Here is a 13,315-nt window from a genome sequence, read left to right on the forward strand (position 1 = left end):
AGTTTTGATAACCTGGACTCCGTCAGGTAAATTTTCATCTCTACAGAATCTATAAGAGTCCCTAGGAAGGGAACCCTTGTGAGTGGTAATAGAGAACTCTTTTCCACGTTCACCTTCCACCCATGCGACCTCAGAAATGCCAGAACTATCTCTGTATGAGACTTGGCAATTTGAAAACTTGACGCTTGTATCAGAATGTCGTCTAGGTACGGAGCCACCGCAATGCCTCGCGGTCTTAGTACCGCCAGAAGTGAGCCCAGAACTTTTGTAAAAATTCTCAGGGCCGTAGCTAACCCGAAGGGAAGAGCTACAAATTGGTAATGCCTGTCTAGAAAGGCAAATCTTAGGTACCGATAATGATCTTTGTGAATCGGTATGTGAAGGTAGGCATCCTTTAAGTCCACTGTGGTCATATACTGACCCTCTTGGATCATGGGTAGGATGGTTCGAATAGTTTTCATTTTGAATGATGGAACCCTTAGGAATTTGTTTAAGATTTTTAGGTCCAAGATTGGTCTGAAGGTTCCCTCTTTCTTGGGAACCACAAACAGATTTGAATAAAATCCTTGCCCTTGTTCCGTCCGCGGAACTGGGTGGATCACCCCCATTAGTAAGAGGTCTTGTACACAGCGTAGAAACGCCTCTTTCTTTATTTGGTTTGCTGATAACCTTGAAAGATGAAATCTCCCTTGTGGAGGAGAAGCTTTGAAGTCCAGAAGATATCCCTGAGATATGATCTCCAACGCCCAGGGATCCTGGACATCTCTTGCCCAAGCCTGGGCGAAGAGAGAAAGTCTGCCCCCCACTAGATCCGTTTCCGGATAGGGGGTCCTCTCTTCATGCTGTCTTAGGGGCAGAAGCAGGTTTTCTGGCCTGCTTGCCCTTGTTCCAGGACTGGTTAGCTTTCCAGCCCTGTCTGTAACGGGCAACAGTTCCTTCCTGTTTTGGAGTGGAGGAAGTTGATGCTGCTCCTGCCTTGAAGTTACGAAAGGCACGAAAATTAGACTGTTTGGCCTTTGATTTGGCCCTGTCCTGAGGAAGAGTATGACCCTTACCTCCAGTAATGTCAGCAATAATTTCTTTCAAGCCGGGCCCGAATAAGGTCTGCCCTTTGAAAGGAATATTAAGCAATTTAGATTTCGAAGTCACGTCAGCTGACCAGGATTTAAGCCATAGCGCTCTGCGCGCCTGGATGGCGAATCCGGAGTTCTTAGCCGTTAGTTTGGTTAAATGTACAACGGCATCAGAAACAAATGCGTTAGCTAGCTTAAGTGCTTTAAGCTTGTCCATAATCTCATCCAATGGAGCTGTTCGAATGGCCTCTTCCAGAGACTCAAACCAGAATGCCGCAGCAGCAGTGACAGGCGCAATGCATGCAAGGGGCTGTAAGATAAAACCATGTTGAACAAACATTTTCTTAAGGTAACCTTCTAATTTTTTATCCATTGGATACGAAAAAGCACAACTATCCTCCACCGGGATAGTGGTACGCTTAGCTAAAGTAGAAACTGCTCCCTCCACCTTAGGGACCGTCTGCCATAAGTCTCGTGTGGTGGCGTCTATTGGAAACATTTTCCTAAATATAGGAGGAGGGGAAAAGGGCACACCGGGTCTATCCCACTCCTTGCTAATAATCTCTGTAAGCCTTTTAGGTATAGGAAAAACGTCAGTACACACCAGCAACGCATAGCATCTATCCAGCCTACATAATTTCTCTGGAATTGCAACCGTGTTACAATCATTCAGAGCCGCTAATACCTCCCCTAGCAATACACGGAGGTTCTCAAGCTTAAATTTAAAATTAGAAATCTCTGAATCCGGTCTCCCTGGATCAGATCCGTCACCCACAGAATGAAGCTCTCCGTCCTCATGTTCTGCAAATTGTGACGCAGTATCGGACATGGCTCTCACATCATCAGCGCGCTCTGTCCTTAACCCAGAGCTATCGCGCTTGCCTCTTAATTCTGGCAATTTAGATAATACTTCTGTCATAACAGTAGCCATGTCTTGCAAAGTGATTTGTATGGGCCTCTCTGATGTACTTGGCGCCACAATATCACGCGCCTCCTGAGCGGGAGGCAAAGGTACTGACACGTGAGGAGAGTTAGTCGGCATAACTTCCCCCTCGTTGTCTGGTGATAATTTCTTTACAGATAAAGATTGACTTTTATTTAAAGTGACATCAATGCATTTAGTACACATATTTCTATGGGGCTCCACATTGGCCTTCAAACATAGTGAACAAACAGATTCATCTGTGTCAGACATGTTTAAACAGACTAGCAATGAGACTAGCAAGCTTGGAAAATACTTTCAATTAAATTTACAAGCAATATAAAAAACGCTACTGCGCCTTTAAGAAGCACAAAAAAACTGTCACAGTTGAAATAACAATGAACCAAATAAGTTATAGCAACCAAATTTTCACAACAAATGTATTAAGTTAGCAAAGGATTGCACCCACCAGCAAATGGATGATTAACCCCTTAATATCCAAAACGGATAATCAATTTAACAATTAACGTTTTTATCACAGTCAAACACACTGTCACAGGTCTGCTGTGACTGATTACCTCCCTCAAAATGAATTTTGAAGACCCCTGAGCTCTCTAGAGACGTCCTGGATCATGGAGGAAGAAGTAGGAAGACTGTGACTGAATTTTTACTGCACAAAAAAGCGCTAAAATAGGCCCCTCCCACTTATATTACAACAGTGGGAAACCTCAGTTAACTGTTTCTATGCAGAAATATACGTTAGCCATGTGGAAAAAATCATGCCCCAATAAGTTTTATCACCAAAGTACCTCACAAAAACGATTAACATGCCAGTAAACGTTTTAACATCCATTTTAAAGGTTATGTAGTGTTATTAATAAGCCTGCTACCAGTCGCTTCTACTGCAGTTAAGGCTCATACATTACTTCAGTGTTAACAGTATTTTCTTAGTCAAATTCCATTCCTTAGAAAATTACTTTACTGCACATACACTCATCAGCCTGATACCAGTCGCTACTACTGCATTTAAGGCTGTACTTACATTACATCGGTATCAGCAGTATTTTCTTAGTCAATTCCATTCCTTAGAAAAATAATTTACTGCACATACCTCGTTTGCAGGGGACCCCGCATGCTATTCCCTTTTCTGAAGTTACCCCACTCCTCAGAATGTGCGAGAACAGCCAGTGGATCTTAGTTACTTCTGCTAAGATCATAGAAAACGCAGGCAGATTCTTCTTCTAAATACTGCCTGAGAGAAAAACAGCACACTCCGGTGCCATTTAAAATAACAAACTTTTGATTGAAGAAATAATTAAGTATAAAAACTCCACACTCCTCTCACACCTTCCTACTATGTTGAGTGTTGCAAGAGAATGACTGGATATGACATGTGAGGGGAGGAGCTATATAGCAGCTCTGCTTGGGTGATCCTCTTGCAACTTCCTGTTGGGAAGGGAATATATCCCATAAGTAATGGATGACCCGTGGACTGAATACACTTAACAAGAGAAATATAAATATTTTTTTTGGCGCCAAGAATGACACACGACGCAAAAGGAAGTTGAGAAATTTTTGGGCGCCAACAAACATCCAGAAATGACACAACTCACGTCATAACAAACGTAATTACGCGTCAAACAACCTTGCGTCAACTAAGAAATTATGAACTTGCGTCATGACAGACGCACATTCGCGCCTAAAAATTTTCTCGGGCCAAAAATGACGCAATAAATAACAGCATTTTGCGCCCTCGCGAGCCTAATATGCCCACAAGTTTATAAGTCAAATTGAAAAAAGACTATACCCCAGGTAAGACAAACTTCCTAAACATGATTCCCATAATGAAACTGCTGGACTGCAAAGGGAAATACACATAGACCTGACTCATGGCAAATATAAGTAAAATACATATATTTAAAACTTTATAATAATACATAAAGCGCCAAACCATAGCTGAGAGTGTCTTAAAATAATGATACATACTTACCAAAAGACACCCATCCGCATATAGCAGATAGCCAAACCAGTACTGAAAAAGTATCAGCAGAGGTAATGGTATATAACAGTATATCGTCGATCTGAAAAGGGAGGTAGGAGATGAATCCCTACAACCGATAACAGAGAACCCTTGAAAGATTTCCTGTGACGAAAACCATAAAATCAATAGGCGATACTCTCTTCACAGTCCTCTGACAAACACTGTACTCTGAGAAGAATTGGGCTTCAGAATGCTTAGAAGCGCTTATCATAGAAGAAATTAGAAAACATCAAGCACAAACTTACTTCACCACCTCCATAGGAGGCAAAGTTTGTAAAACTGATTTGTGGGTGTGGTGAGGGGTGTATTTATAGGCATTTTGAGGTTTGGGAAACTTTGCCCCTCCTTGTAGGATTGTATATCCCATTCGTCACTAGCTCATGGACTCTTGCGAATTACATGAAAGAAAGACCTTTTACGTTTATTAGAAGGTAGAATAGCAGACATAGCCTTCTGTATTGCATCAGCAATATAATTTTTCATATCAACAGGGATATCATGTACATTAGATGTTGAGGGAACAACAGATACTGTACTAGTACTAATAGAAACTTTTTCAGCATGCAAAGGTTTATCATGACAACTGGTACATACCACAGCTGGATATATAATCTCCGCTAGTTTACAACAGATACACTTAGCTTTGGTAGAACTGTGTTCAGGCAGCATGGTTCCTACAGCAGCTTCTGAGACAGGATCAGATTGAGACATCTTAAAAGCGCCAACCATAGCTGAGAGTGTCTTAAATAATGATACATACTTACCGAAAGACACCCATCCACATATAGCAGATAGCCAAACCAGTACTGAAAACTATCAGCAGAGGTAATGGTATAAGAGTATATCATCGATCTGAAAAGGGAGGTAGGAGATGAATCCCTACAACCGATAACAGAGAACCCTTGAAAAGATTTTCCGTGAGAAAAACCATAAAATTCAATAGGTGATACTCTCTTCTCATCCCTCTGACAAACACTGTATTCTGAGAGGAACTGGGCTTCCGAATGCTTAGAAGCGCTTATCATAGAAGAAATCATAAAAATCAAGCACAAACTTACTTCACCACCTCCATAGGAGGCAATGTTTGTAAAACTGAATTGTGGGTGTGGTGGGAGGTATATTTATAGGCATTTTGAGGTTTGGGAAACTTTGTCCCTCCTGGTAGGATTGTATATCCCATACGTCACTAGCTCATGGACTCTTGCCAATTACATGAAAGAAATAATAATAACAACATTTCTGCTGCAAGAGACTTCCACCTATGATGATACAGAACATGCTCTAAATACTTTGAAAAATCAGAAAAGGAGAAACACAGAAAACAACATGAAAAGATGAGGCTTTAAAAGGGAAATAATAGTCAAAATAAAATATGTTTGAGATTCAGAGAGGTTATGCAATTTTTAGAGATTTTTCAAATTACTTCTATCATCATCCATTATTTTAACTGAAGAAAAGGATTCCAATATAATGTTGCTGTTCATGACAAATATTATGATATTTACAATGGATATGGCATCTTGAGTGATTTTGTATTTCAAGACTTTCCAAAGCAGACGTGCTATTATTTTATTTTTTATATATTCAAATATATACGATGAAAGAAAATACCTGTGTACAGCTTTGCACGCTTGTCTTTGCACTGCAACATTTCGGCCTTGTAATGCAAATATGGCTGACGTAATAAGGCACCTTTCAAAGATATTATCGTTAATCTTGAGATGCTTTAGTAGCTCATTAAGCGCAGCAGTTGCCAGGGTGACATCACGCTTTGATAATCCTAGGGCACAGAGAGCTTGTAGACTTTCAATACTCGAGTCCTTCAAAACAGAGCTGAAGAACATCACAATACAGAAAACATTAGGTTATTTGGATTTAACTAAGTGCATAAAGTTTGGCATTTTCCTTAAAGGGACATGAAAACCATACATTTTCTTTCATGATTTAGGTAGAACATACAATTTTAAACAACTTTCCAATTATTGTCACATTTGCTTCATTCTCTTGGTATAATTTGTTGAAGGCCCAGCAATGAACTACTGGTTTCTAACTGAACAGATGGGTGAGCCAATGACAATCAGTATATATATATATATATATATATATATATATATATGCAGCCACCAATCAGCAGCTAGAACCTAGGTTCTTTGCTGCTCCTGAGCTTACCTAGATAAACCTTTTAGCAAAGGAGAACAAGAGAAGGAATGAGATTAAATAATAGAAGTAAATTGGAAAGTTGTTTAAAATGGAATGCTCTATCTAAATCATATCTAATTATGACTTTACTGTCCCTTTAATACAACACTAAGTGGATTAGGAACTTCTCCACCTTGACTGGTAAAGTATGTATGTACGTACATATTATATATATATATATAAAAATTACACACACACATACGTACATATGTTCACACATGTGTGTGTGTATATATATATATATATATACACACACACACACATATGTACACACATATATATATATATATATATATATACACATACATACACACACACACATACATAAATCACAGTCCTATTAACATGAATTTACAAATACAGGCATTCCTTGTTTTACTGCACTTCGCAGATATTGCTCTTTTTACAAATGTATGGTTTGTGGCAAACCTGTGTCGAGCAAGTCTATTGGCGCCATTTTTCCAACATATATACTCATATAAACACATAAATACACATGAAGGCATTTATACACACACCACCAGCAAAATGATTAAAACTCGCTGAAAGCTCAGAAGATGGTTATAGCATTTTTTAGCAATAAAATATTTTTTAACTAAGACATAATGCTATTGCCCACTTAAAATATATATATAGTATAGTGCCTGGTTTCTCAACAGCTGGGCCGTGGCCCAGTACCGGGCCATGATAGCCCTGCTGGTGGGCCCTGACCTGTCATGCCCCCACTGCACACTCTTACCCCACCGCACACAAGGGGCAGACTGAGACCAATCAAGGCCCCTGAAAACTGTCTCATACTGACCCAAATGTATTCAAATGTATGCAAATGAACATGGTAGCCTCCCTGCCCTAACCCCAACAGGCCCATCAACCTCCAGAGCCAGGACCCCCAACATTAAGGGCCAAAGAAAGGGTCCCCAATCTCCAGGGCCAGACCTCACACTCCATGGCCCTCACAGCGACAGACCCTCGGCAGGACCCCCACACTCCAGGGCCCCCACTAAACCCACACTGAACTGCTTAGTTACTTATAGGGCAAATCCCTGCTGCTTACTATATAAATATATATATATATATATATATATATATATATATATATATAAACTACCGGGCCCTGGACATGTCCAGCTAAAATTTACCGGGCCTTGAGGTCACTTTGGTTGAGAACCACTGGTATAGTGTATATATAACTTTTATATGCACTGGTAAACAAAGAAATTAGTGTGACTTCATTGCTATATTCGCTTTATTGGGGTGGTCTGAAACCAAACCCGCAATATCTCTGAGGTACGCCTGTATAGGCATAAAGCCCCAAATTAGGAATTCCGAATTATTTTGAAATCCAGACTTTTCTATTAATTTTTTTAGAAAATAAAAATGATTACAAATAACAATATTTTCTGCCTATGTCTTTGGACTGCTTTTTATGTTAAAAAATTACAAGTGATAAGTTAATAGTTGCTGTTTTAAATATAGGTACTATATATATTAGACTATAGAAGTACTATATTACCTTTCTGATGGTACAATGAACAAAAAAGTATTACAAATGTATTACAAATGTTATAAAGCTACTTTTAGGTTACATGTATAAGCTGTATTATGAATGTCAATATTGCATTAATTATATTTTTTATTAAACTTGGTCCAATTTTACAAATGCAAATATAACAATATTCTGAAATCCAAATCTTTTCTGATCCTAAGCTGTTTGGATAAATGGTTTTGTACAAGGTAGTTAACTTTTTAAGGCCGTTCTGATATTCCGTCCTAACTACACCAGGCTTTAGCACCGTTTGTACGGAATAACCACTGGCTGTCCTGAAGCTAACAGCGCTTCCAGGATGCGATCGCGGTCTGGAGGGCGTGCCTAGCATTATAGGGAAGCCCCCCTGACCCAATCCCATCATTGAAATCTCGCGATTGTGTGCAAGAATGTGGGATTTCAATTTGTTTACATCGATGTAGACAAATAAAACCGGTCATTAAAGGGTTAATCAACAAGACTTTATTTCATGCAACCTGGATAAGACTTACCATTTAAACAGGAGAGTCTTAGCTGACTCCACTTCACCTTGTCTGTATTCAATGATTGCAAGTGCTGTTAGTATCTGGGCTTTTTCCTGCTCCGTCTTAGCTATTGACAAGGCCTTCTTGTAAACTAATTAAATGCAGATAAATAATGAAATAAGGGAAAAGATAACTTGAAAGCATTACTATTGTTTGTTACAGATTTGTTTTTCTTTTGAAGTTATTCACTACAAGACTCAATAATAAATGCAAATGATTATAACAAGTTTACTACATAAAGTCGTTTATTGAAAAGATAAAAGATAACACATAATTTAAAAGCAAATGCTTGTACTTTCTTGAGAACACAAACAGCAAACAATAATGTTATCTCTACAGCCTATATGTCTCTTGTCATAACACATATATGCCTCTTGTAATTGGCTCACCCTATATGTTCTGCTAGTTCCCAGTATTGCATTGCTGAACCTTCAACAAAGGATACCAAGCGAATTACCCAAATTTGATCATAGAAGTACATTTTTAAGTTGTTTAAAATATTATGCATTACCTGAATCATAAAAGCAATGTTTGGAGTTTTATGCTCCTTTAATCTACTAAGCGATAAGGGAAACTTTATACTGTTCTCCTGTACTCAAAAGGTTACATTCTGAATGAATCAAAGCTGAGAAGGGAGCTAGGGTATTCCCTGTTCACTTCTAACATTTTTAAATGAGAATGTTAACATATATTTAACTGCAGTTTTTAAAGTACTCATTTCAACTTTAGATGTCAACAATACTGACAAACCAATTGTAAAACACAGAGGGCTAGATTACGAGTGGAGCGTTATCGTTTGTGCGCAATTGATATCGGATTTTCGAGGCCGTTTGTGCTCAAGGTAAATTACGCCCATATTACAAGTTGAACGTAAATGCGAACATGTGAGCGAAATCATGATTTACGCTAGAATGATTACCACAACTTTAGAGATTGTTAATGGTTAAATACAACAAAAAAAGTTGCAAAAAAAACATAAAAATTACAGTACAGTTGCAGTCATAACACTGACTGATAAAAATGATTTAAAAAAATATTGCATGTTATAAGGGCTCAGGTGTTATAAAGGTATATGTAAGTATATAATTATTATTATTGATATACTTTGTTTATAAAGCGACCAACATATTACACAGCGCTGTCCATGGGTAAAATTAATTTAAACAAAACAATGATATAAATCTTGTAAGAGACAAGACAAAATTTGACAAACACATACAGGAGGAATTGAGGGCCCTAATCCCGTGGGAACTTCCAATCTAGAAGGGTAGGAGTTTGAGAAACAGGAGGTGAGGACTGCAAGAGTGAGAAATATGTTAATACCTCGTTAGATGAGGGAAATATTAGGTAAGCAGAATTTATTACTGAATTGGGTGGTAGGCTTCTCTGAACAAAAAAGTCTTCAGGGAGCATTTAAAAGAAGAAAGATTAGGGGAAAGCCTGACAGTATGAGGGAGAGTGTTCCAGAAGAAGTCCTGCAGTCTAGCATGGGAAGAGGTGATAGTCGAAGATGCAAGGAGCAGGTCATTGTTGGATCTTAGTGGGCGGGCTGGAGTATACTTGTTGACTATAGAAGAAAGGAAGTGGGGAGCAGCATTGGTGAGAACTTTGTATGTAAGGGTGAGAATTTAAAATTGAATTCTGCTGTGAATGGGGAGCTAATGAAGGGACTTGCAGAGAGGTGCAGCAGATACAGAGAGACAGGAAAGGTGGATTAGCCTCGCAGAGGCATTTAGGATGGATTGAAGAGGGGAGAGGCGGGAAAGAGGAAGGCCAGTAAGTAGGTTATTGCAAAAGTCATGTCGGGAAATTACAAGGGAGTGGATTATTTGCTTTGTGGTGTCAGTGCTCAGAAAAGGGCGGATCTTGAAAATAATGCATAGGTGGTTGCAGCAGGATGAAGAAAGCAATTGGATGTGGGGGATAAAGATAGATTTGAGTCAAGTGTAACTCTGAGGCAGCGGACTTAGGGAGATGGGGATGCCGTAGACAGGGATAGAAAAGTCAGAAGTCGGTGTAGAGCTAGAGGGGGGATTAGAAGGAGCTCAGTCTTGGACATGTTAATCCTTAGGTGGTGAGTGGCCATCCAAAAAGAAATGCCAGATAAGCAGTCACTGGCATGAGAAAGGACAGAGGAAGAGAGAGCAGGGGTGGAGAGGTAGATCTGGTTGTCATCAGCATAGAGGTGATATTTGAAGCCATAACTGTTGATAAGTTTACCCAGTGAAGAGTAGAGGACCCAGATTAGATCCTTGAGGTACTCCAGCAGACAGAGGCATTGGAGAGGAGGAGTCACCAGCAAATGACACAGAAAAAGACCTGTGAGAAAGAGAAGAATGAATCCAAGAAAGAGTAGTGTCACAAAGGCCAAGAGAGCTAAGGGTCTGTACGAGGGGGTAGTCAACTGTGTCAAAGGCAGGTGAGATGTCAAGTAAGATAAGTATAGAGTAGTGGCCATTACTTTTATCAGAAAGAAGATTAATATATATATATATATATATATATATCTATATCTATATCTATATATATATATATATATATATATATATATATAGGAATAAATATATATTTGTGCAAAAATCCATCAGATATTTAAATACCTCTTTAAGAATAAATAGAACATATTCTGCTATATACAGAACATCGGATTATGAAATATGCAATATTATCTTTTTATGCTGCGCTTGTAAATAACCGCAATCAGGTTTGTGTGACTTGTGGGTCTATAGAGGAATGTGATTTTGTGTTTGTGACTTCTTAAAGTCAATTTGTTACCATGAATTTGTGAACACAAGACTGCAAACTTTTTACTGTCAACTCGTAATACGAGCGCAAATATTAGAATGCAAAAAATTACTTCTAATGGTTTTAACGCTCGAATTTGAGCGCAAATACCACTCCACTCATATTCTAGCCCAAGTCCTACGATTACACAGCTTGTATAATAAAACTATATAACTCTTAAAGTACATGGCAAGTATGTAAAAGCAAGCATATTCCTTGGGTTTCAAATGACACTAGGAAACACACAAAATCAAGCCAAGAGTTCCGAACTCTATAATCAAAACAGAATTTATTTAAATCAAATGCACCCCAGAAAGCCATAAACCTGCAAGTACATTATAGTAGGAGTAATCCTATGAGCAATCAATCTACCACAAAAAACATACCTTATAGTAAAACCAATTAAGTGTTAAGCATTTTTAGCACCTTACCATTATTATTGAAATGCACTAAAGCAGTCCTCCTGCACACAAATACAAAAACAAAATGTATGCTTACCTGATAAATGATTTCCTTTCTGAATGACGATGGTCTACAGTCCTCCATGACATACTGGATATATTTATGGCCACTAGGAAGAGGTCAAGAACCCACACAAGAGATTTAAATCCCTCCCACCTCTCTCTTAGTTGAACATATAGCCAAGTAGAGAATAGGAAAGATAAAGGTAGAAAAGACAAAGCAGGGTCTGTAGAGGTGTCTTTAGAACTATCGCGCTAACATTTAAATGGACAGGGACTGTGGACAATCATCAGACCGAAAGAAGAAAATTCATCAGGTAAGCATAAATTTTGTTTTCTTTTCTAAAATAATGATGGTACATAGTCCTCCATAACATATGAGATTAATACGCAAGCAGATGGTCTATGTTACGTAAAGGGTGGTACAATTTTCTGGCAGTTCGTATTTAGGCAATAACGCGGCCTTAAAAACTTTCCTGCCAAAAGCTGCTTGCGAAGAAGCAAAAACATCAAAATTATAACATTTTGAATAAGTATGCAGAGGCCATGTGGCAGCTTTGCAAATCTGTTCCATTTTTAAAAGCCCAAAATGTTGCAACTGCTCTTGTAGAATGAGCTGTAATACGCTTGGGAGGCGACCATCCCACCATCAAGTAAGCCTTGAATAACTTGTTTAAGCCAAGAAGTCAACGCTACCCTGGTAGCTTTTTGTCCTTTACGAGTTCCACAGTAGTAGCTTGAAGATAGAACTCTTGTAAAAAAATGAAGGATTCTAGGGATCCTAAAGGAATACCAAGTGAACCCTTTGGAAGAACACCACTCAAAATAGGCCTTCCAAATCTTGTGCATCACTTGCTTTCTAGCCTGTATCAGAGTATCAATGACCAAATCTAAGAAACCTCTGTGTCTCAAAACTTGGCGTTCAACGTACCAGCCTTTAAATTTAGAGATTTGAGATCCTGATGGAAAAGAGGACCTTGCGACAACAGGTCTTATCTCAGAGGAAGAATCCATGGGGGAGATCGGAACATCTGCACTATATCCGCATTTCATGTCCTGCGTTGCCAGGCCAGCAATTAATATTGCTGACGCTGAATCCTGTTAAATCAGAGCAATGACTCTTGGAAGAAGAACAAATGGAGGAAACAGGTATGCTAGATGAAACTCCTGTGGATATACCAAGGAGTCTATCGAATGAGCCTTTGGGTCTCTTGATCTTGCACAATACTTTGGGAGTTTGTAATTTAAGTGAGAAGCCATCAGATCTATGACTGCCCCCCCCCCCCAGTCATAGATCTGGCCCAGGGTTCTGGGTTTCTTTGAAACATATCTACACTTCTTGACAAAAGGATGTAACACTTCATCATTCAATAATGTGTGTATATGGTTTTTTTTCAGGATTTTTACAATAGTGTCATATTGCTGTGTGTATTCCGTAGTAAATACTATGGCATCTTCAAATCTATTGTTATTGCCCTTTGTATTTCTTCCTTTATGAGACATAGTATAAGCTTTTACTTTTCTTCTATGCTCTTCCAAAGCTAATGAGACATAGCCCCTATGTAGAAGTCTTTCTTTTAAATCCATAGATTGTTGCTCATAGAGAGTATCTGATTTGGTATTTCTTCATAGTTGAATAAATTGTCCCTTGGGTATTGCTCGTATCAAGAGTTTGGGATGCTGAGAAGATGCATGAAGAGTTCATGTCGACTTTCTATATGTGCTGATGATCATTTAATTATTTAAAGGGACACTGAACACACCA

At 38.7% G+C, this 13,315-nt stretch overlaps 1 protein-coding gene across 2 annotated transcripts in view; it reads right to left on the bottom strand.

Moving 5' to 3' along the window:
• The window catches only part of SKIC3 (SKI3 subunit of superkiller complex), a 403,595-nt gene that overhangs the window by 105,819 nt on the left and 284,461 nt on the right, over positions 1-13,315 (bottom strand). The window contains exons 30-32 of one of the 2 annotated variants that reach the window (XM_053701495.1): positions 10,526-10,624; positions 8,273-8,396; positions 5,648-5,869 (exon numbers count right to left, since the gene is read on the bottom strand). In XM_053701495.1, coding sequence (XP_053557470.1) covers positions 5,648-5,869; positions 8,273-8,396; positions 10,526-10,624 — 445 coding nt within the window. The remainder of the gene's footprint in view (positions 1-5,647; positions 5,870-8,272; positions 8,397-10,525; positions 10,625-13,315) is intronic. The other variant, XM_053701496.1, reaches the window with a different exon arrangement.

Source organism: Bombina bombina, chromosome 2 (assembly GCF_027579735.1).
Source record: "Bombina bombina isolate aBomBom1 chromosome 2, aBomBom1.pri, whole genome shotgun sequence".
In the NCBI taxonomy this organism is placed as follows: Eukaryota; Metazoa; Chordata; class Amphibia; order Anura; family Bombinatoridae; genus Bombina; species Bombina bombina.